The sequence below is a fragment of the Leucoraja erinacea genome, chromosome 40 (assembly GCF_028641065.1).
Source record: "Leucoraja erinacea ecotype New England chromosome 40, Leri_hhj_1, whole genome shotgun sequence".
In the NCBI taxonomy this organism is placed as follows: Eukaryota; Metazoa; Chordata; class Chondrichthyes; order Rajiformes; family Rajidae; genus Leucoraja; species Leucoraja erinaceus.
Genome location: NC_073416.1, coordinates 1,031,746 through 1,056,123, shown reverse-complemented (window position 1 = coordinate 1,056,123; position 24,378 = coordinate 1,031,746). Strand labels below are relative to the sequence as shown.

Below are 24,378 nucleotides of genomic sequence, written 5' to 3'. Positions count from 1 at the left end.
CTGATCCATCATTCCCTCTCAACCCCATTCTCCTGCCTTCTCCCTATAACCCCGACACCCGTACTAATCAAGAATCTGTCTCAGCCTTAAAAATATCCAGACGTCTGACGTCTAGGGTCGAGGCCCTGCTTCAAATCTGAAACGTCACCTATCCATGTTCTCCACAGATGCTGCCTGACCCGCTGAGTTACTCCAGCACTCTGTGAAACGTCACCTATCCATGTTCTCCACAGATGCTGCCTGACCCACTCAGTTATGGTGCAGCAGCATCTATGGAGCTAAGGAAATAGGCAAGGTTTCGGGCCGAAATCCTTCTGGAAATAGGCAACGTTTCGGGCCGAAACCCTTACGGGTTTCGGCCCGAAACGTTGCCTATTTCCTTAGCTCCATAGATGCTGCCTGACCCGCTGAGTTACTCCAGCACTCTGTGAAACGTCACCTATCCATGTTCTTTAGTTCCACAGATGCTGCCTGACCCGCTGAGTTACTCCAGCACTCTGTGAAACGTCACCTATCCATGTTCTCCATAGATGCTGCCTGACCCGCTGAGTTACTCCAGCACTCTGTGAAACGTCCCCTATCCATGTTCTCCACAGATGCTGCCTGACCCGCTGAGTTACTCCAGCACTCTGTGAAACGTCACCTATCCATGTTCCCCACAGATGCTGCCTGACCCGCTGAGTTACTCCAGCACTCTGTGTCTATCCCCTGTGTTGGTGGAGGCTGGTGCACTTTTGATGTGTTAACATCTGATCATCCACTGGTATACGCAGTCCCAGGGTAAGGACATAAGTCCCACACCAAATGGGCCAATGTTGCTTGCTTGCGGATTGGACTGAGCTGAGATGGGGCCACATTAGTAGCGTTCACCAGTCAGCATGTCGCAATGAATAGCAAATTCCCTTCTGGGTGACTTCTCAACGCCAGCCCACTTCATTTAATTCAGCACCGATATCACAAAGAGAAAGGGGAAAAAGCCTTCGAGACGAAATCCGCCAAATCTATTCTCCTCTGGGAGAATTCAATAGACAATAGACAAAAGGTGCAGGAGTAGAGGCCATTCGGCCCTTCGAGCCAGCACCTCCATTCAATGTGATCATGGCTGATCATCCCCAATCAGTACCCCGTTCCTGCCTTCTCCCCATATCCCCTGACTCCGCTATCTTTAAGAGCCCTATCTAGCTCTCTCTTGAAAGTATTCAGAGAACCGGCCTCCACCGCCCTCTGAGGCAGAGAATTCCACAGACTCACCACCCTCTGTGTGATAAAGTGTTTCCTCGTCTCCGTTCTAAATGGCTTACCCCTTATTCTTAAACTGTGTGTGTGGCCCCTGGTTCTGGACAACCCCAACATCGGGAACATGTTTCCTGCCTCTAGCGTGTCCAAGCCCTTAACAATCTGCTCGCCAGTCAATAGACAATAGGTGCAGGAGTAGAGACCATTCGGCCCTTCGAGCCAGCACCACCATTCGATGTGATCATGGCTGATCAACCCCAATCAGTACCCCGTTCCTGCCTTCTCCCCGTATCACCTGACTCTGCTATCTTTCAGACCTCTCTCTTAACCATATAACAATTACAGCACGGAAACAGGCCATCTCGACCCTTCTAGTCCGTGCCGAACACATAATCTCCCCTAGTCCCATATACCTGCGCTCAGACCATAACCCTCCATTCCCTTCCCATCCATATAACTATCCAATTTGAAAGCATCCAGAGAACCGGCCTCCACCGCCCTCTGAGGCAGAGAATTCCACAGGCTCGCAACTCTCTGTGTGAATTCAGGCGGCATTTTGCTCAAAATGCTCTTTCTTTGGCCAATTTATTTCGCTTCAAACCGACCATGTGAAGTTTTGCCCCCCTTTAATTGGGGGCGCCCCTTTAATTGGGGGCGGCCCTCCTGCGCGGCGGCACGGCTAATTAACGGGCTTCAGCTGTACCCGAGTTGCCAGGCCGGTGTCACACAAACAGCAAAAGGGCAGCGAGTGCTTCCGATTTCGACACAGGGGTCAGGCAAGGCCCTGGGGCGGCTCTTTGTCTGCCCTGACCTTTGACCCCTGGGCCGTGGCCGGCTTTTTGTGCCGGGTAATTATTCTCAGCCGTTTACCGCTCGCCGATGACAAAAAAGGTTTTGTCCGTGAGCGGTCTGTCTGTAACTGAGCCACACAAAGCATCCACATAGACAGCTCATTTAGCACCATTCAGCATCAGTCTCACCAACAATAGGCACTTTAAACAGGACGCCAGGTCTTAAATGGACCACTATGCTCGTTACAGCATCTATTGGACTTGCAAACAAACCAAAACAACCCTTCATGCCCGCTGTTGAAACCAGGGCCCGCAGATGCAGAAGGGCACAGTGCTGGAGTAACTCAGCGGGTCAGGCAGCATCTGTGTGGAGAACATGGATAGGTGACGTTTCACAGAGTGCTGGAGTAACTCAGCGGGTCAGGCAGCATCTATGGAGCTAAGGAAATAGGCAACGTTTCGGGCCGAAACCCGTAAGGGTTTCGGCCCGAAACGTTGCCTATTTCCAGAAGGATTTCGGCCCGAAACGTTGCCTATTTCCTTAGCTCCATAGATGCTGCTGCACCATAACTGAGTGGGTCAGGCAGCATCTGTGGGGAACATGGATAGGTGATGTTTCACACAGTGCTGGAGTAACTCAGTGGGTCAGGCAGCATCTGTGGAGAACATGGATAGGTGACGTTTCACAGAGTGCTGGAGTAACTCAGCGGGTCAGGCAGCATCTGTGAAGAACATGGATAGGTGACGTTTCACAGAGTGCTGGAGTAACTCAGCGGGTCAGGCAGCATCTGTGGAGAACATGGATAGGTGACGTTTCACAGAGTGCTGGAGTAACTCAGCGGGTCAGGCAGCATCTATGGAGCTAAGGAAATAGGCAACGTTTCGGGCCTAAACCCGTAAGGGTTTCGGCCCGAAACGTTGCCTATTTCCAGAAGGATTTCGGCCCGAAACGTTGCCTATTTCCTTAGCTCCATAGATGCTGCTGCACCATAACTGAGTGGGTCAGGCAGCATCTGTGGAGAACATGGATAGGTGACGTTTCACAGAGTGCTGGAGTAACTCAGCAGGTCAGGCAGCATCTGTGGAGAACATGGATAGGTGACGTTTCACAGAGTGCTGGAGTAACTCAGCGGGTCAGGCAGCATCTGTGTGGAGAACGTGGATAGGTGACGTTTCGGGTTCTGATTGCCTGCTACGCTTGGAATCCGTGGCATGTGGGATTTTATGGAATGTCACTGTGGTCTCTGCAGGGAAGTGACACCACTTTTGCATGGGATTATTTACGGGAGTTACAAGGTAACCCCTTCCCCCACTCCCAGCTTCCTCCTTTGTACAGAGGATAGTGTACAGAGAAGATTTACGAGCATGTTGCCAGTACTCTAGGGTGTGAGCTACAGGGAGAGGTTGAGTAGGCTGGGACACTTGGAGCGCAGGAGGATGAGGGGTGATCTTATTGAGGTCAGTGCGCAAAATCATGAGAGGAATAGATCAGGAAGACGCACAGAGTCTCTTGCCCAGAGGAGGGGAATCGAGGACCAGAGGACATTGGTTTAAGGTGAGGCGGAGAATGATTTAATAGGAACCTGAGTGGTAACTTTTTTTAGTACACAAACGGTGGTGGATGCATCTTGCCCAGAGTGGGGACATCGAGGAGCAAAGGACAAACATAGAAACATAGACAATAGTTGCAGGAGTAGGCCATTCGGCCCTTCAGAGTTTTGGGACGAAACGTTGCCTATTTCCTTCGCTCCATAGATGCTGCTGCACCCGCTGAGTTTCTCCAGCACTTTTGTCTACATAGAAACATAGACAATAGGTGCAGGAGTAGAGGCCATTCGGCCCTTCGAGCCTGCACCATTCGCCATTCAATATGATCATGGCTGATCATCCAACTCAGTATCCTGTACCTGCCTTCTCTCCATACCCCCTGATCCCTTTAGCCACAAGGGCCACACCTAACTCCCTCTTAAATATAGCCAATGAACTGTGTGGCCTCAACTACCTTCTGTGGCAGAGAATTCCACAGATTCACCACTCTCTGTGTGGGAAAAAAAATGTTTTCCTCATCTCGGTCCTAAAAGATTTCCCCCTTATCCTTAAACTGTGTGTGACCCCTTGTTCTGGACTTCCCCAACATCGGGAACAATCTTCCTGCATCCAGCCTGTCCAACCCCTTAAGAATTTTGTTACAAAGGTTTAAGGTGAAGGGGGAAAAGATTGAATGGGAATCTGAGGGGTAACTTTTTCACACAGAGGGTGGTGGGTGTATGGAACGAGCTGCCAGAGGAGGTAGTTGAGGCTGTGGGACTATCCCAATGTTTAAGAAACAGTTAGACAGGATCATGGATAGGACAGGTTTGGAGGGATATGGGCCAAATGCAGGCAGGTGGGACTAGTGTAGATGGGACATGTTGGCCAGTGTGGGCAAGTTGGGCCGCACTGTATCACTCTGTGACACTATGACTGGAGTGGCATTGGTGCAACTGCGTACGTGGCTAGCATGGACCCATGCCCTTGCTTTACAGCTCTTTGTGCAATGATTCTATTAATATTTACCACTAACCCAAACACACACTCCAGTGGGTTAAAGGGATGTTACCTCCAACGGCCACAGCAACAAGACAGACACGACACAAAGTGCTGGAGTAACTCAGAGGGTCAGGCAGCATCTCTGGAGAGAAGGAATGGGTGACGTTTCGGGTCGAGACCCTTCTTCCCCACTCTCCCCTGACTCTCAGTCTGAAGAAGTGACATTCCATAAAATCCCACATGCCACGGATTCCAAGCGTAGCAGGCAATCAGAACCTGAAAAGTCACCTATCCAAGTTCTTCACACATGCTGCCTGACCCGCTGAGTTATTCCAGCACTCTGCGAAACGTCACCTATCCATGTTCTCCACAGATGCTGCCTGACCCGCTGAGTTACTCCAGCACTCTGTGAAACGTCACCTATCCATGTTCTCCACAGATGCTGCCTGACCCGCTGAGTTACTCCAGCACTCTGCGAAACGTCACCTATCCATGTTCTCCACAGATGCTGCCTGACCCACTGAGTTACTCCAGCACTCTGTGAAACGTCACCTATCCATGTTCTCCACAGATGCTGCCTGACCCACTCAGTTATGGTGCAGCAGCATCTATGGAGCTAAGGAAATAGGCAACGTTTCGGGCCAAAATCCTTCTGGAAATAGGCAACGTTTCGGGCCGAAACCCTTATGGGTTTCGGCCCGAAACGTTGCCTATTTCCTTAGCTCCACAGATGCTGCCTGACCCGCTGAGTTACTCCAGCACTCTGCGAAACGTCACCTATCCATGTTCTCCACAGATGCTGCCTGACCCGCTGAGTTACTCCAGCACTGTGTGAAACGTCACCTATCCATGTTCCCCACAGATGCTGCCTGACCCGCTGAGTTACTCCAGCACTCTGTGAAACGTCACCTATCCATGTTCTCCACAGATGCTGCCTGACCCGCTGAGTTACTCCAGCACTCTGTGTCTTCTCTTCATTATTAACCACTGTCTTCTGAGGCATCTGAACTCCCTGGGCCTTTCATTCCTTGTCTCCACTGGTGATCACGTGTTTACAGTTTTGTCACCTACATCTGTTTCTGCCGAGATTCATTTTCCTGGGAAAAGGTGCTCTCTGCTCTGGATCACTGCTTTTCCATGTTATTTTAGGAACGTCTAGGAACACATCAACTCAAAGCTGGAAATGGACACAGTGCTGGAGTAACTCAGCGGGTCAGGCAGCATCTGTGGAGAACATGGATAGGTGACGTTTCACAGAGTGCTGGAGTAACTCAGCGGGTCAGGCAGCATCTATGGAGCTAAGGAAATAGGCAACGTTTCGGGCCGAAACCCATAAGGGTTTCGGCCCGAAACGTTGCCTATTTCCAGAAGGATTTCGGCCCCGAAACGTTGCCTATTTCCTTAGCTCCATAGATGCTGCTGCACCATAACTGAGTGGGTCGGGCAGCATCTGTGGAGAACATGGATAGGTGACGTTTCACAGAGTGCTGGAGTAACTCAGCGGGTCAGGCAGCATCTATGGAGCTAAGGAAATAGGCAACGTTTCGGGCCGAAACCCATAAGGGTTTCGGCCCGAAACGTTGCCTATTTCCAGAAGGATTTCGGCCCGAAACGTTGCCTATTTCCTTAGCTCCATAGACGCTGCTGCACCATAACTGAGTGGGTCAGGCAGCATCTGTGGAGAACACGGATAGGTGACGTTTCGGATCGGGGCTCTTCTTAGTCGCAAATGTAGAAAGAAAACACGCTTAGACATCACTATTCTCGCCTAGAAGCAGAAGAGACCTAATGTGGAGAAATCTCTTGGTTCCAGGAAGTTCTTGGAAGTTCAAAGTTCATAGGTCAGGCTTCATCTCACATGAACCGGGGCCATTCATTTACAGAATGCCAGACAGTTGGGAAGATTTGTATTAACCGGCTCCCAACATGAGCTAATGTAGAGTAACAATAAATGTGGGCTTGTCTCAGCCTTAGGCATTCTGATCAAGCTTGGACAGGTTAGCCGTGGCGTGTATGGATTCATTCCATGGGGGTGGGGGAGGAGGTGCGTTTAGGCAGCAGAGACATAGAGAGGATCTTTCCCTGCGCTGGGTATCACCAGCTCACCGAGTTCTGCCATCAGAGATCAGAGATGAGGGGCTGGCACGGTGGCGCAGCAGTAGAGTTGCTGCCTCACAGCGCCAGAGACCCGGGTTCCATCCTGACTACGGGTGCTGTCTGTGCGGAGTTTGCACGTTCTCTCCCCGCGACCTGCGTGGGTTTTCTCCGGGTGCTCCGGTTTCCTCCCACACGTGCGGGTTTGTAGGTGAATTGGCTTCAGTAAATTGCAAATTGTGTGTAGGGTAGTGTTATTGTGCGGGGATCGCTGGTCGGCATGGACTCGGTGGGCAGAAGGGCCTGTTTCTGCACTGTATTTCTAAACTAAACTAAACAATCTAGTCTTTGACATTTCCACATTGAAAATGTTCCACATTCCACATTTGCCTCTACCAGAACACCCCCCCCCACAAACTCAAACACTCCAGAGCAGTCATGGTTAAATGCCTAAAAGCACAGACGTATCTAGACTTTCCAATAAGAAATGGGGGTGTATCTGTCGAGAAAGCAGACAAAAAAAACTCTCTGGCACCAGATGACAAAGAAAAATCTGAAAAGGCAGCATCAAAAATACTTGGTGAGAGACACAAAATGCTGGAGTAACTCAGCGGGACAGGCAGCATCTCTGGAGAGAAGGAATGGGTAACGTTTCCAGTCTGAGGAAGGGCCTTGACCTGAAACGCCACCCGTTCCTTCTCTCCGGAGACGCTGCCCGTCCCGCTGAGTTCCTCCAGCACTTTGTGCCTATCTTCGGTTTAAACCAGCATCTGCAGTTCCTTCCAACACATTAAAAATGCTCAGATTGTTTTCCATTCAGAGTGCTGAGAAAGCAGGGCCAAACATTAATAGGATGGGCGCAAGGCAAGCTCTCACTTAGATATGCAACACTGTCAATATTCCATCTACAGCTCCAATTGATTTTGATCTTTCAGCAGATATATTATATTTGTTAATGGCAACAAATGATCACCATGCAAGGTTTAGTTTAGTTTAGAGATACAGCGCGGAAACAGGCCCTTCGGCCCACCAAGTCTGTGCCGACCAGCGATCCCTCCCCGCACACTAACACTATCCTACAAACACACTAGGGACAATTTACATTCACACCAAGCCAATTACCCACACACACACACACACTAGGGACAATTTACAATTTTACCAAAAACCAATTAAGTGTGGGAGGAAACCGGAGCACCCGGAGAAAACCCACGCAGGTCACGGGGAGAACGTGCAAACTCCGTACAGACAGCACCCGCGGTCAGGATGGAACCCGGGTCTCTGGCGCTGTGAGGCAGCAACTCTACCGCTGCGCCACCGTGCCGCCCTAAAGAGCAGGAATCCTCCAGGATTGTGAATGTGAGTCATTCGTGTGAAACTGCCTCCAGTATCGATGGTGCTTGATGTCACCTTCGAGTCTTAGAGTCACACAGCACGGAAACAGGCCCTTCGGCCCAACTAGTCCATGCCGACCAAGATACTCCATCTACGCTAGTCCATATCCTGCCTGCCCGCATATCCCTCCATACCTGTCCTATCCATGTACCTGTCCAAGTGTCTATTACATTACAAGCACCTGCATCAACCACCTCCTCTGGCAGCTCGTTCCATTCACCCACCCCCCCGCTCTGTGAAAAAGTTGCCCCTCATTAGTCTTTCCCCTCTCACCTTCAACCTATGTCCTGTGGTTCACCGTTCCCCTACTCTGGGTAAAAGACTGTGTATATTCATCCTATCTATTCCCCTGGTGGTCTTAGGCACCTCTAAAGGAGGTGACCCCCTGATCTCATTCTTCACATGAACTGTTCAGCCCCATTGTTGTAACCCTGAGCAAAATGTACCACGTACTTCCATGCTGCCATCTCACCCCCACGTGGTAACAACAGCTCATTCTCCACCTTTTGATGAAGGTAAAACACACTCGATACAATTCACGCTGCATTTGGGATTCGCTTTTCACTTTCGTACCAACTGCAGATTCAATTAGATCCCTTCTAATTACTTTTTGCCACCCAATACAGTCGTTGTGTAACTTGGAAAATGAGCAGAGGCCGACAACTCAAAACCAACTACGCCATCGATCCATGTAACGTCCCAGAGCCTTGTAGCGAATCTTGTATAAAACGCAATGAGCCGGAGGAACACTGGGTCAGGCAGCGTCTGTGGGGGAATGGACAGGCGACGTTTTATGAAGAAAGACTGGATAGTGAAGAAAGACTGGATAGACTTGGTTTATACTCTCTAGAATTTAGAAGATTGAGAGGGGATCTTATAGAAACTTACAAAATTCTTAAGGGGTTGGACAGGCTAGATGCAGGAAGATTGTTCCCAATGTTGGGGAAGTCCAGGACAAGGGGTCACAGCTTAAGGATAAGGGGGAAATCCTTTAAAACCGAGATGAGAAGAACTTTTTTCACACAGAGAGTGGTGAATCTGTGGAACTCTCTGCCACAGAGGGTAGTTGAGGCCACAGTTCATTGGCTATATTTAAGAGGGAGTTAGATGTGGCCCTTGTGGCTAAAGGGATCAGGGGGTATGGAGAGAAGGCAGGTACGGGATACTGAGTTGGATGATCAGCCATGATCATATTGAATGGCGAATGGTGCAGGCTCGAAGGGCCGAATGGCCTCTACTCCTGCACCTAATTTCTATGTCTATGTTTCTATGTTTCTGGTCGAGACCCTTCTTCACAATGATAGTAGCGTGGGTGGGTGGAGATGAGAGATGAGAGATGAGGGTCGGTCCCTGGAATGTATCCCCATTCGACAGTGGCGTTGAAGAGGCTTTTAGACAAGAAACTGAACTTGCAGGAGACGAAGGGACAGAAACAAGGACAACACAGACATTTTGGGCCGAAGGACCAGTCCCTGTGCTGTCCTATGTCCCATGTTCTAAGGGTGGCACGGTGGGGCAGCGGGTAGAGCTGCTGCCTCACAGTGCCAGAGTCCCGGGTTCCACCCTGTGGAGTTTGCACGTTCTCCCTGTGACCTGCGTGGGTTTCCTCCGGGTGCTCCGGTTTCCTCCCACACCCTAAACACGTGCGGGGGGTTTGCAGGTTAATCGGCCCCTCTGTAAATCGCCCCCTCGTGTGTAGGGAGTGGATGACAAAGTGGGATAACATAGAACTAGTGTGAAGGGGGTCAGCACGGACTCGATGGGCCGAAGGGCCTGTTTCCGTGCTGTATCTGTAAAAAAATACAACTAAACTTCAATGTTCTACATTCTGTTTCTCTCTCCACAGCTACTGCCCGACCTGCTGAGTGTTTGGAGGGTTTTATTTTACATTTAGCCAGTCCTGGCCAAAGTCCCTGTGGCTGGTGCAGTGATTTCAAACGCTGCAGTCCAACATGTAAATTCAAATGACAGTCCCCAATCTCATAATGACATCTTGACTTCAGACTTCAGAGATACAGCGCAGAAACAGGCCCTTCGGCCCACCGAGTCCGCGCCGACCAGCGATCCCGGCACACTAACACTATCCCACACACACACACACACACACTAGGGGGACAATTTACAATTTCACCGAAGCAAATTAACCTACAAACCCGCACGTCTTTGGAGTGTGGGAGGAAACCGGAGCTCCCGGAGAAAACCCACGCAGGTCACGGGGAGAACGTGCAAACTCCGTACAGACAGCGCCCGTAGTCAGGATGGAACCCGGGTCCCTGGCGCTGTGAGGCAGCAACTCTACCGCTGTGCCACCGTGATGCCCTTATCTCTTCCATATAGTTTCAATTGTTAATTAGGAAATGAATTTTGATCATCTCATCTTTCCGGCATTTAAAACTCACAGAAGAGATAAGTCCATTATTTTATTCCTGACGGCTGAAGGCTGGTCGTGGTGGAAGGCACTTAGAGGCAGAAAGAGATGTCGTAAAAAGAGAATTTGGGAGTTGTGTTTAGCCGGGGGACCTTTCAAAATCATAGCACCATTCACACGGTGAAAAATAATGCTACGCTAGTGTTAATTGCCAGGACTTGTGTGTTTGATTTCTTTGCATCTAACCAACTGTCTGATCACAAAATCCTTGCAGCAACTTACGGAAAAGCCTGAACATGCCAGTTTAGAAGGATGAGGGGGGGGACCTCATTGAAACTTACCGAATAGCGAAAGGCCTGGATAGAGTGGATGTGGAGAGGATGTTTCCACTAGTGGGAGAGTCTAGGACTAGAGGGCACAGCCTTAGAATTAAAGGATGTTCCTTTAGGAAGGAGATGAAGAGGAATTTCTTTAGCCAGAGGGTGGTGAATCTGTGTGATTCTTTGCCACAGACGGCTGTGGAGGCCACAAGTCAATGGATATTTTTAAGGCAGCGATAGATATATTCTTGATTAGTACGGGCATCAGAGGTTATCAGAAGGCAGGAGAATGGGGTTAGGAGGGAGAGATAGATCAGCCATGATTGAATGGCGGAGTAGACTAGATGGGCCGAATGGCCTAATTCTGCTCCTATCACCTATCCATGTTCTCCACAGATGCTGCCTGACCCACTCAGTTATGGTGCAGCAGCATCTATGGAGCTAAGGAAATAGGCAACGTTTCGGGCCGAAATCCTTCTGGAAATAGGCAACGTTTCGGGCCGAAACCCTTACGGGTTTCGGCCCGAAACGTTGCCTATTTCCTTAGCTCCATAGATGCTGCCTGACCCGCTGAGTTACTCCAGCACTTTGTGTCTTTGTTTTTTAAACCAGCACCTGCAGTTCGCTGCCAGCTGAAGTTAATGGGCTGAGCAGACCTGTTAAGCTGCCTAAGGGATTCACTCTATAATCAGGATCCAATATGAATCCGAGCAGCCTAATGGTGCAGAGGATTTTGCAATCAATGGATACAACAATGATTTCATGATTTATTTAGTCATCTGCTTATTTATCACAGAAACAGGCCCTTCGGCCCACCGAGCCCGTGCCGACCATCGATCACCCGTTCACGCTAGTTCTGTGTCTGTACGGAGTTTGCACGTTCTCCCCGTGACCTGCGTGGGTTTTCTCCGGGCGCTCCGGTTTCCTCCCACACTCCAAAGACGTGCAGGTTTGTAGGGTAATTAGCTTTGGAAAATTGTAAATTGTCCCTAGTGTGTGTGTAGGATAGTGTTAGCGTGCGGGGATCGCTGGTCGGCGCGGACTCGGTGGAAACTCCGTACAGACAGCGCCCGTAGTCAGGATGGAACCCGGGTCCCTGGCGCTGTGAGGCAGCAACTCTACCGCTGCACCACCGTGCCGCCCTTATCTCTTCCATATAGTTTCAATTGTTAATTAGGAAATGAATTTTGATCATCTCATCTTTCCGGCATTTAGAACTTACAGAAGAGATAAGTCCATTATTTTATTCTTGACAGTTGAAGGCTGGTCGCGGTGGAAGGCACTTAGAGGCAGAAAGAGATGTCGTAAAAAGAGAATTTGGGAGTTGTGTTTAGCCGGGGGTCTTTCAAAATCATAGCACCATTCACACGGTGAAAAATAATGCTACGCTAGTGTTAATTGCCAGGGCTAGAGGGCCTGAGCTACAGGGAGAGGTTGAGCAGGCTGGGACTCTATTCCTTGGAGCGCAGGAGGATGAGGGGAGATCTTATAGAGGTGTACAAAATCACGAGAGGAATAGATCGGGCAGATGCACAGAGTCTCTTGCCCAGAGTAGGGGAATCGAGGACCAGAGGACACAGGTTCAAGGTGAAGGGGAGTTACTCCAGCACTTTGTGTCTTTGTTTTTTAAACCAGCACCTGCAGTTCCTTGTTTCCAAAGCTGCCGAAGGGATTCACTCTATAATAAGGGTTATAATAGATCGGGTAGATGCACAGAGTCTCTTGCCCAGAGTAGGGGAATCGAGGACCAGAGGACATAGGTTCATGGTGAAGGGGAAAAGATTTAAGAGGAATCTGAGGGGTAACTTTTCCACACAGAGGGTGGTGGGTGTATGGAACGAGCTTCCAGAGGAGGTAGTTGAGGCTGGGACTATCCCATTGTTTAAGAGACAGTTAGACAGGTACATGGATAGGACAGGTTTGGAGGGATATGGACCAAGTGGTGAATCTCTGGAACTCTCTGCCACAGAGGGTAGTTGAGGCCAGTTCATTGGCTATATTTAAGAGGGGAGTTAGATGTGGCCCTTGTGGCTAAGGGGATCAGGGGGTATGGAGAGAAGGCAGGTACGGGATACTGAGTTGGATGATCAGCCATGATCATATTGAATGGCGAATGGTGCAGGCTCGAAGGGCCGAATGGCCTACTCCTGCACCTATTTTCTATGTTTCTATGTTTCTATGTAAGTGTAGGCAGGTGGGACTAGTGTAGCTGGGGCATGTTGGGCAAGTTGGGCCGAAGGGCCTGTTTCCATTTGTTGGATCCCGTAGTCAGGGTGGAACCCCAGGTCTCTGACGGAGTGAGGCAGTGCCCGGGGTAATCGCTGGCCTGTGGGGCAGGCAGCAGTAGTCTCACTGGGGTCAGAAGGTCACGGGCTTTTCAATTGAGAAAAGTCCTTGCAGAGCCATTGAAGGAATGCTTGGAATCCCCACAGCACCGGCGGGCATGCCGGGAATGTGGGCCTCATTGCCGCTGTTATCCGCACAGATTACTCTTTGCTTCGTGTTTAAGAGGGAACTGCAGATGCTGGAGAATCGAAGGTTACACAAAAATGCTGGAGAAACTCAGCGGGTGCAGCAGCATCTATGGAGCGAAGGAAATAGGTAACGTTTCGGGACGAAACCCGGAAGGGTTTCGTCCCGAAACGTTGCCTATTTCCTTCAGGATTTCGGGTCTGAAGAAGGGTTTCGGGACGAAACGTTGCCTATTTCCTTCAGGATTTCGGGTCTGAAGAAGGGCTTCGGCCCGAAACGTTGCCTATTTCCTTCGCTCCATAGATGCTGCTGCACCTGCTGAGTTTCTCCAGCCTTTTTGTGTAACCTTACTCTTTGCTTCCATGTGCCATTAACGTCGACTCATTCTCCCCCCTGGGCGTCTCGACATAAACCTGTCCCACTACATACACCTGGCCATCAGCCATGGCTTCAACCAGATACTTTGAGGGGTCTTGCGTGCGAAGGAACTGCAGATGCTGGTTCAAATCGGCGGCAAACACAGAGTGCTGGAGTAACTCAGCGGGACAGTGGGTGACGTTTCCCCAGTCTTTCTCTCCGCAGATGCTGCCTGGCCCGACGGGTTACACCAGCTCTTTGTGTCCATCTGCGGGACGCGTTACTCTGTCCACACGCCCCAGCGACTTTGGTTGAGGCGTCCATTTGCGCCCAGCCCCGTGTGGAGATGGTGCCTCATCCAAACGCCCAACGTCAACACAGAATATTATCTAAATGGTGTCAAGTTGGGAAAAGGGGAAGTACAATGGGACCTGGGGGTCCTTGTACATCAGTCTATGAAAGTAAGCATGCAGGTACAGCAGGCAGTGAAGAAAGCCAATGGCATGTTGGCCTTCATAACAAGAGGAGTCGAGTATAGGAGCAAAGAGGTCCTTCTGCAATTGTACAGGGCCCTAGTGAGACCACACCTGGAGTATTGTGTACAGTTTAGGCCTGTTGGCCTTCATAACAAGAGGAGTCGAGTCTAGGAGCAAAGAGGTCCTTCTGCAGTTGTACAGGGCCCTGGTGAGACCACACCTGGAGTATTGTGTACAGTTTTGGTCCCCTAATTTGAGGAAGGACATTCTTGCTATTGAGGGAGCCCAGCGTAGGTTCACCAGGTTAATTCCCGGGATGGCGGGACTGTCATATGCTGAGAGAATGGAGCGGCCGGGCTTGTACACTCTGGAGTTTAGAAGGATGAGAGGTTAACTTTGATGCAGGGATCACGTCCCAACCTAGCCAACAATGTACACACAGCGAAGGATGAAGCAAATACTGGCACAGAGAACTGTACAGCACAGGAACAGGCCCTTCGGCCCACTATGTCCGTGCCAGACACTGATGCCAAGTTAAACTGATCACCGTGATATCTCTGCACATGATCCATATCCCTCCATATCCTCCTGCCTCTCGAAAATCCTCTTGTGGGCCCTGTCCCACTTAGGCGATTTTCTTGGCGACTGTCATAGTCGTTATAGGCGGGCGAAAAAACGGCGACAGCACCCCACCCCCTCCCCCCCCCCACGACAATGTCTACAACAACCTACCACCCAGTCGACGGAAAGTTACGGCAAGCTACCGACAACTAGCGGCTCGTTAGGACGTCCACCTACGATCACAGCTACGACCCTGTTGCCGGTACCCTGTCGCCGGTCGACGTAGGTAGTCGCCAATGGAATTCACCGAAGTCAGCACCGGCGACAACCAACGTCACCCTGGCGACAAGCTACGACAGCACCGACGTCAGGAGACGACAAGCCAACAGTCGCCGAAAAGTTTTGAACATTTCGAAATCCAGCGGCGACCAGAAAAACGCTACGACTCTTTGGGCAACTTGAGGAGACGACTCACAACCATACAGGCGTCACCCCACGACCATGTGGGGACTGCCTAGTCGCCTGTAGACGCCTAAAAAAGTCACCTATGTGGGACACCACTATTGTATTAACTTTCACCACTATATACACATATATGAACATATTCATGTTAAATGGTTCATATATATAAACACACACACACATATATATATCTATGCATGTACACACGTATATACACACACAACCACACCCTTAAGCACATACAGACAATAGACAATAGGTGCAGGAGGAGGCCATTCGGCCCTTCGGGCCAGCACCGCCTTTCAATGTGATCATGGCTGATCATCCACAATCAGTACCCCGTTCCTGCCTTCTCCCCGTATCCCCTGACTCCGCTATCTTTAGCTCTCTCTTGAAAGTATCCAGAGAACCTGCCTCCACCGCCCTCTGAGGCAGAGAATTCCACAGACTCACCACTCTCTGTGAGAAAACCACAGGCTCACCACTCTCTGTGAGAAAACCACAGACTCACCACTCTCTGTGAGAAAACCACAGACTCACCACTCTCTGTGAGAAAACCACAGACTCACCACTCTCTGTGAGAAAACCACAGACTCACCACTCTCTGTGAGAAAACCACAGACTCACCACTCTCTGTGAGAAAACCACAGACTCACCACTCTCCACAGACTCACCACTCTCTGTGAGAAAACCACAGACTCACCACTCTCAGGCCCGCCGAGTCCGCGCCGACCAGCGATCCCCGCACACTAGCGCTATCCGTTCAGGTTTCCTAAGTGGGACAGGGGCATGATGCCCCTGTCCCACTTAGGAAACCTGAATGGAAACCTCTGGAGACTTTGCGCCCCACCCAAGGTTTCCGTGCGGTTCCCGGAGGTTGCAGGTGGTTGCCGGAGGTTGCAGGTAGTGGAAGCAGGTAGGGAAGACTGACAAAAACCTCCGGGAACCTCACGGAAACTTTGGGTGGGGCGCAAAGTCTCCAGAGGTTTCCGTTCAGGTTTCCCAAGTGGGACGGGGGCCATAACTCCGCTATCTGTCTAGCTCTCTCTTGAAAGCATCCAGAGAACCTGCCTCCACCAGGCAAAGAATTCCACAGACTCACAACTCTCTGTGTGTACGTGTGTGCGTGTACATGTATATATACAGCTGGTTTACACCGAAGGTAGTCACGGTGATTGTGCATGCATGGCTGCCTTGCATTGACGAGTGCATGGCCCTCGTGACCCAGACCACATTCAGTCCTGGCGGCCCAACAGCCTCTCAAATGTACCAGCGGGCCACAATGTTGCTGGAGTAACTCAGCAGGTCAGACAGAGACTCTGGGGAACATGGGCACATGACCCACACAGTTTCTAGACACTCCCTGGTGCCGAACATGATGCCTAGTTACACTGATCTCCTCTGTCTGCATGTGATCCATGTGCATCTGCCAATCTAAAGGCCTCTTCAAGCCTCTTATCGGATCTGCCTTCACTTGCCCATCCACCTCTGGTTGGATGGACAAGTTGGGCTGAAGGGCCTGTTACCATGCTGTCTCACTCTATGAATCGTTTAGGAAGGAACTGCAGATGCTGGTTTAAGCTAAAGATAGACACAGAATGCTGGAGTAACTCAGCGGGACAGGCAGCATCTCTGGAGAAAAGGAATGGGTGACTTTTCGGGCTGAGAGTCTAAAGGAGGGTCCTGACCCGAAACGTCACCTATCCATGTTCTCCACAGATGCTGCCTGACCCGCTGAGTTACTCCAGCACTCTGTGAAACGTCACCTATCCATGTTCTCCACAGATGCTGCCTGACCCGCTGAGTTACTCCAGCACTCTGTGAAACGTCACCTATCCATGTTCTCCACAGATGCTGCCTGACCCGCTGAGTTACTCCAGCACTCTGTGAAACGTCACCTATCCATGTTCTCCACAGATGCTGCCTGACCCGCTGAGTTACTCCAGCACTCTGTGAAACGTCACCTATCCATGTTCTCCACAGATGCTGCCTGACCCGCTGAGTTACTCCAGCACTCTCTGAAACGTCACCTATCCATGTTCTCCACAGATGCTGCCTGACCCGCTGAGTTACTCCAGCACTCTGTGAAACGTCACCTATCCATGTTCTCCATAGAAGCTGCCTAACCCACAGAGTTACTCCATCACTCTGCGAAACGTCATCTATCCATGTTCTCCATAGAAGCTGCCTAACCCACAGAGTTACTCCATCACTCTGCGAAACGTCACCTATCCATGTTCTCCATAGATGCTGCCTGACCCGCTGAGTTACTCCAGCACTCTGTGAAACGTCACCTATCCATGTTCTCCACAGATGCTGCCTGACCCGCTGAGTTACTCCAGCACTCTGTGAAACGTCACCTATCCATGTTCTCCACAGATGCTGCCTGACCCGCTGAGTTACTCCAGCACTCTGTGAAACGTCACCTATCCATGTTCTCCACAGATGCTGCCTGACCCGCTGAGTTACTGATGTTAATGCTTTGTGTCGGAAGGAACTGCAGATGCTGGTTTACACCCGAAGATAGACACAAAAGGCTGGAGTAACTCAGCGGGACAGGCAGCGTTTCCGGAGAGAAGGATGAGACCCTTCTTCAGACCCGAAACGTCACCTATTCCTTCCTTCTCTCCAGAGATGCTGCCTGTCCCACTGAGTTCCTCCAGCTTTTTGAGCCAATCTTGGGCTCAATGCTCTGTTGGGCTGTTGTATACAATTCCTGCCCACCCATGTTGGCTATCTCGTTAATTGCTAATCCGTTCCCTCCGATATCGCACCACAAAAGTGGAGACAAAGTCGGACTTTTTCTTTTTTTTAGTTCAACTCCAGTCACCTTTTTTTTGTCACGTCAGCGATTCTAAAAATGTGAAAAACGACATTGTCCTGGTGGTGTGTAATGTTACCAGAAATAAAGGGCTGGATGTAAAGAAAATCGTGCTCGAGGCAGCAACAGAGACATACAGGCTCGGACAACGCAATAGGCAAGCCTCTACCTGCCCCTCTACCTCCCAAACTGTGATTTGCGTTTCATACTTTAGCGGCTGGGATGGTGATATGCTTGGAGGGCCTTTATCTGTGCATTGTGGATGGTTTGATCGCAATGATATATCCCTTTCTTTGAACTGATTGCAGCCAGATAAAAGCTTTTCACTGTACCTCGGCACAAGTCAGAATAATAACAAACCAATCTAAACTAGAGACAGACACAGAGTGCTGGAGTAACTCAGCGGGTCAGGCAGCATCTGTGGAGAACATGGATAGGTGACGTTTCACAGAGTGCTGGAGTAACTCAGCGGGTCAGGCAGCATCTGTGGAGAACATGGATAGGTGACGTTTCACAGAGTGCTGGAGTAACTCAGCGGGCCAGGCAGCATCTGTGGAGAGCATGGATAGGTGACGTTTCACAGAGTGCTGGAGTAACTCAGCGGGTCAGGCAGCATCTGTGGAGAGCATGGATAGGTGACGTTTCACAGAGTGCTGGAGTAACTGGCAGCACTCCCCCCCCCCCCCCCCCCCCCACCTCCGTTCCCACACTCTGCAGGCTCAGCTCCGGCCTAGTCCACCAGCCCCCAAAAATATTTTGACAAGTGAAATAATACTCAGTGCACACAGAGAAGATCCCACCTGCAAGCCAGCTGCGGCCTTGTTGCAGTTGGCAGCCTGCCGCTCCCAAAATATTAGCATCCCTTTCACCAAACAGTGGCGGGCAGGCGGACAGGGGCCGAGAGATCCAGGAAACATTAAAGCCCACGCCTCTTTCATCTCCGAACGCCTCTGTTTGCAGAGTTTTATCATTCAACAGTTCAAAGCCGGCCTGCCTGAAGCAGGTCCGGGCAGCCTCAGCGGCAGGCAGCTGGTTGTTCTTCAGTGATAGGAGCAGAATTAGGTCATTCGGCCCATCAAGCCCACTCCGCCATTCAATCATGGCTGATCTATCTCTCCCCCCCAACCCCATTCTCCTGCCTTCTCCCCATAGCCCCTGACACCCGCACTAATCAAGAATCTATCTATCTCTGCCTTAAATATAAATATCCACTGACCCGTGGCCTCCACAGCCGTCTGTGGCATTGAATTCCACAGATTCACCACCCTCTGGCTAAAAAAATTCCTCCTCATCTCCGTCCTAAAGGAACGTCCTTTAATTCTGAGGCTGTGCCCTCTGGTGCTGGACTCTCCCACTAATGGAAACATCCTCTCCACATCCACTCTATCCAGGCCTTTCACTATTCTGTACGTTTCAATGAGGTCCCCCTCTCATTCTTCTAAACTCCAGCGAGTGCAGGCCCAGTGCCGTCTAACGCTCGGAAAGGATCCAGGATGGCGCAAGTCGTAATTGTACGGGTGGTGATATGTCGGTGGGGGGGGGGGGGGGGGGGGTTTGAGGTACATCGGTGGGCTAACTTAACCCCTCACTTTTGGTGCTAAAGCATTTTATCGGGATGCATCACAGCACGGATTGGGAACAGCTCCATCCAAGACCGCAAGAAATCGCAGAGTTGTGGACGCAGCCCAGACCATCACACACACACACACACACAAACCGACCTCCCTCCCTTCCATCCATCGCCTCCATCTACACCTCACGCTGCCTCGGCAAGGCCAGCAGCATCATCACGGACCAGTCTCACCCCCCGGCCACTCCCTCTTCTCCCCTCTCCCATCGGGCAAGAGGTACAGAAGTGTGAAAACAAACACACACACACCTCCAGATTCAGGGGCAGTTTCTTCCCGGCTGTTATCAGGCAACTGAACCATCCTCTCACCAACTAGAGAGCGGTCCTGACCTCCCATCTACCTCATTGGAGACCCTCGGACTATCTTTAATCGGACTTTACCTTGCACTAAACGTTATTCCCTTCTTCCTGTATCTGTACACTGTGGACGGCTCGATTGTAATCATGCACAGTCTTCCCGCTAACTGGTTAGCACGCAACAAAAGCTTTTCACTGCACTTTCCTCCCACACTCCAAAGACGTACAGGTTTGTGGGTTAGTCCCTGTGTAAATTGTCCGTGGCAATGAACTAGACTGAACTAGGTGGGCTCCGCCTCGCGGCAGCCATTTTAACATGGTGGGCCCTCACGGCAGCCATTTTGAATGATTTAGGCGCGACAACGCATCCACATCCATTAACAGCCCAGTTACCGTAGCGGTTTTGAACCAATGAAACAGAAGGATTACAAAGATGGCTTCAAACCAGAAAGCAGAGTTTAATTGTAGGGCACGGTTTGCTTTTACTTTCCGAGAAGCCACAACAACGAGTTGAGTAATGGCATGAAATGATAGAGTTAATGAGAAACATTTGTCCGATCCACAGGTCCTTGTGTATATTTGTTCTAGGCACGCACTGTGATACAGGAGTGATGTTTATACACTGCAAACATCAGGGCAGCACGGTGGCGCAGCGGTAGAGTCGCTGCCTCACGGTGCCAGAGACCCGGGTTCCATCCCGACCACAGGCGCTGTCTGTACGGAGTTTGCACGTTCTCCCCGTGACCTGCGTGGGTTTTCTCCGGGTGCTCCGGTTTCCCCCCACACTCCAAAGACGTGCGGCTTTGTAGGTTATTTGGCCCTCTGTAAAATGCCTTTAATGTGCAGGAAGTGGATGAGAAAGTGGGATAACACAGAACTCGAAGGGCCGAATGTCCTACTCCTGCACCTATTTTCCATGTTTCTATGTTTCTAACTGGCGTGAGCTGGTCGGCACGGACTTGGTGGAACAATTAAAACCAAAGTCCCTGTCCCACTGTACGAGGTAATTCAAGAGTTCTCCCGGGTTTTCCTGATTCAAGCTCGGAGAATGTCCGTAGCGGGTCCGTTAGGAGTTCATGGATGTCCCGTAGCGGCTCGTAACGCTAACGGTAGGTACTCGCGACTTCCGGGAAATTTGTGACGTTTTTTTATCCATGTAAAAAATGTCCACAAGTAAAAAAAATACTTGCGGTGAAAAAAATGGTTGCTTTTTACTCGTACGAGCCGCTACGGGACATCCACGAACTCCTACACACCCGCTGCGGACATTCTCCAGTGTTCGAATCAGGGGAAACCTCGGGAGAACTCGTGAATTACTTCGTACAGTGGGACAGGGGCTTTACGCCAAGCCGATCAACCTACAAACCTGCACGTCTTTGGAGTGTGGGAGAAAACCGAAGTCTCTGTGCTGGCTACATTGCAAGCACAGAGGGGGACACACACCCAGATACAGAGAGAGACAGACAGACAGAGACAGGCAGACAGACAGACAGAGACAGAGATAGCCACAAAATGCTGGAGTAACTCAGCGGGACAGGCAGCATCTCTGGGGAGAAGGAATGGGTGACGTTTCTGGTCGAGACCCTTCTTCAGACTGACAGAGAAACAGACAGACAGAGGGAGAGAAGAGACAGGGACAGAGACAGAGGGAGGGACTCTCTTTTTCACCCAGAGAGTGGTGAGTCTGTGGAATTCTCCGCCTCAGAGGGCGGTGGAGGCAGGTTCTCTGGATGCTTTCAAGAGAGAGCTAGATAAGGCTCTTAAAAATAGCGGAGTCAGGGGATATGGGGAGAAGGCAGGAACGGGGTACTGGTTGGGGATGATCAGCCATGATCACATTGAATGGCGAATGGTGCTGGCTGGAAGGGCCGAATGGCCTCTATTCCTGCATCTACTGTCTATTGAGGGAGACCGAGATAAAGACGTACAGAGAGGGAGAACGAGAACAGATGTTAATGAAGAGAGCCAATCTGTTGCTAAGATCACAGTTAGCATCTGTAGTTTCCCAGTAACATTAAGCTGCTGCAAGTACAACATGTTGGCCTGCCCCTTGTGAGTTTCATGGCAAGGCTGACTCACATTGAAGTAGTTACCTCCTGACTACAGACGAGATGCATCTGTCCGACATCACGCTGAACAGCGGGCATGGTGCCCGAGCCCTGCCCATGCCCACTGCTACCCGCTGGATCACATTCACACGACCCTGGGTCCCACCCCACACCTCTCTCCACCTGACCGCCATTCCACCCCTCCCCCCTCCCCCTCCCCCGCTGCCCCCCCCGCTCTTCCTCCAGCCCAGGATTGGGGGGTAACTATGGGGACGAGGAAGGGGACGCAAACCAAACTGACCGAGAGTTCACTCAAAGGGGTGTCACTGTTGCAGCGGGTGGAGCTGCTGCCTCACAGCGCGGGTTCCACCCCGACCACGGGCGCTGTCTGTACGGAGTTTGCACGTTCACCCCGTGACCCGCGTGGGTTTTATCCGGGCGCTCCGGTTTCCCCCCCACACTCCAAAGAAGAACAGGTTTGTAGGCTAATTGGCTTCTGTAAGATTGTAAATTGTGCCCCAGTGTGTGTGTCTGTAGGATAGTGTTAGTGTGCGGGGATCGCTGGTCGGCACGGACTCGGTGGGCCGAAGGGCCTGTTTCCGCGCTGTATCTCTAAACTAAACTACCCCGACAATGGACACAAAACGCTGGAGTAACTCAGCGGGACAGGCAGCAGCTCTGGGGAGATGGAATGGGTGACGTTTATGACGTTTATGTTAGCTTTCATAGCAAGAGGATTTGAGTATAGGAGCAGGGAGGTTCTACTGCAGTTGTACAGGGTCTTGGTGAGACCACACCTGGAGTATTGCGTACAGTTTTGGTCTCCAAATCTGAGGAAGGACATTATTGCCATAGAGGGAGTGCAGAGAAGGCTCACCAGACTGATTCCTGGGATGTCAGGACTGTCTTATGAAGAAAGACTGGATAGACTTGGTTTATACTCTCTAGAATTTAGAAGATTGAGAGGGGATCTTATAGAAACTTACAAAATTCTTAAGGGGTTGGACAGGCTAGATGCAGGAAGATTGTTCCCGATGTTAGGGAAGTCCAGGACAAGAGGTCACAGCTTAAGGATAAGGGGGAAATCCTTTAAAACCGAGATGAGAAGAACTTTTTTCACACAGAGAGTGGTGAATCTCTGGAACTCTCTGCCACAGAGGGTAGTCGAGGCCACAGTTCATTGGCTATATTTAAGAGGGAGTTAGATGTGGCCCTTGTGGCTAAGGGGATCAGGGGGTATGGAGAGAAGGCAGGTACGGGATACTGAGTTGGATGATCAGCCATGATCATATTGAATGGCGAATGGTGCAGGCTCGAAGGGCCGAATGGCCTACTCCTGCACCTAATTTCTATGTTTCTATGACAGGCAGCAGCTCTGGGGAGAAGGAATTGGTGACGTCTCATCCCTTCTCTCCGGAGATGCTGCCTGTCCCGCTGAGTTACTCCAGCGTTTTTGTGACTATCTTCAGTTTGCCCTTGGACAGATGCAATCACCGACCAACATCGAGTCCACACACCACCTCACTGGCCTACAACTAGAGGTTGCCCGAGCTCGAAGCTAGGTCGCAGGGATCACACATCGAGGGCACTCTCTCCGGGAAGATAAACTGGTTGTACATGTGACTCTTCACCCTCTAACTGTCCATGCTCCTGCACCAGCAGACACTAAAGGTGGCATGACCGAGGTTGCTCGACAGGTTCACAATGATGGATATCGTGCCGACCTGATCAATGGCCATTCGCAGCAATATGGGCAAAACACACACACACACAAACCGACCTCCCTCCCTTCCATCGCCTCCATCTACACCTCACGCTGCCTCGGCAAGGCCAGCAGCATCATCAAGGACCAGTCTCACCCCCCGGCCACTCCCTCTTCTCCCCTCTCCCATCGGGCAAGAGGTACAGAAGTGTGAAAACAAATGCACACACACCTCCAGATTCAGGGGCAGTTTCTTCCCGGCTGTTATCAGGCAACTGAACCGTCCTCTCACCAACTAGAGAGCGGTCCTGACCTCCCATCTACCTCATTGGAGACCCTCGGACTATCTTTGATCAGACTGTACTGGACTTTGTTTTGCACTAAACATTATTCAGTTACCATGTATCTGTACATTGTGAATGGCTCGATTGTAATTGTGTATTGTCTTTCCGCTGACTGGTTAGCACGCAACAAAAGCTTTTCCCTGTACCTCGGTACACGTGACAATAAACTGAACGGAACTCAACTGCATAGGTGCTTGGACAATGGTAAGGTAAATTGTTCAGACTGAAACGTGTGTGGCGTGCCAGAGCTGCGTAGACTGCGGCGGGTGCTAGGACATGTACCCGTCACCCACCACTGCTGTGTGGGCAAGGTGGCACGTGGCACACACATGACTGGCGTGGTAGCAGTGCCCCGTGCATCAAACCAATGGGGCATTCCCAATGCCACCCCCAACTCCTGCAGCGCACCAATGCATCACAGACCGCACGGATGCAACTATTGCCGCATGTGTCGCTGCAACCTATCACTTGTGGC

The 24,378-nt window shown here is 50.8% G+C and overlaps 1 protein-coding gene across 1 annotated transcript in view; it reads right to left on the bottom strand.

Moving 5' to 3' along the window:
• rbms2b (RNA binding motif, single stranded interacting protein 2b) overlaps window positions 1-18,835 on the bottom strand; it is an 85,765-nt gene extending 66,930 nt beyond the window's left edge. Inside the window, exon 1 of the mRNA XM_055664472.1 lies at window positions 18,683-18,835. Coding sequence (XP_055520447.1) covers window positions 18,683-18,820 — 138 coding nt within the window. The 5' untranslated portion in view covers window positions 18,821-18,835. The remainder of the gene's footprint in view (window positions 1-18,682) is intronic.
• Between the last annotated feature and the right edge of the window lie 5,543 nt (window positions 18,836-24,378).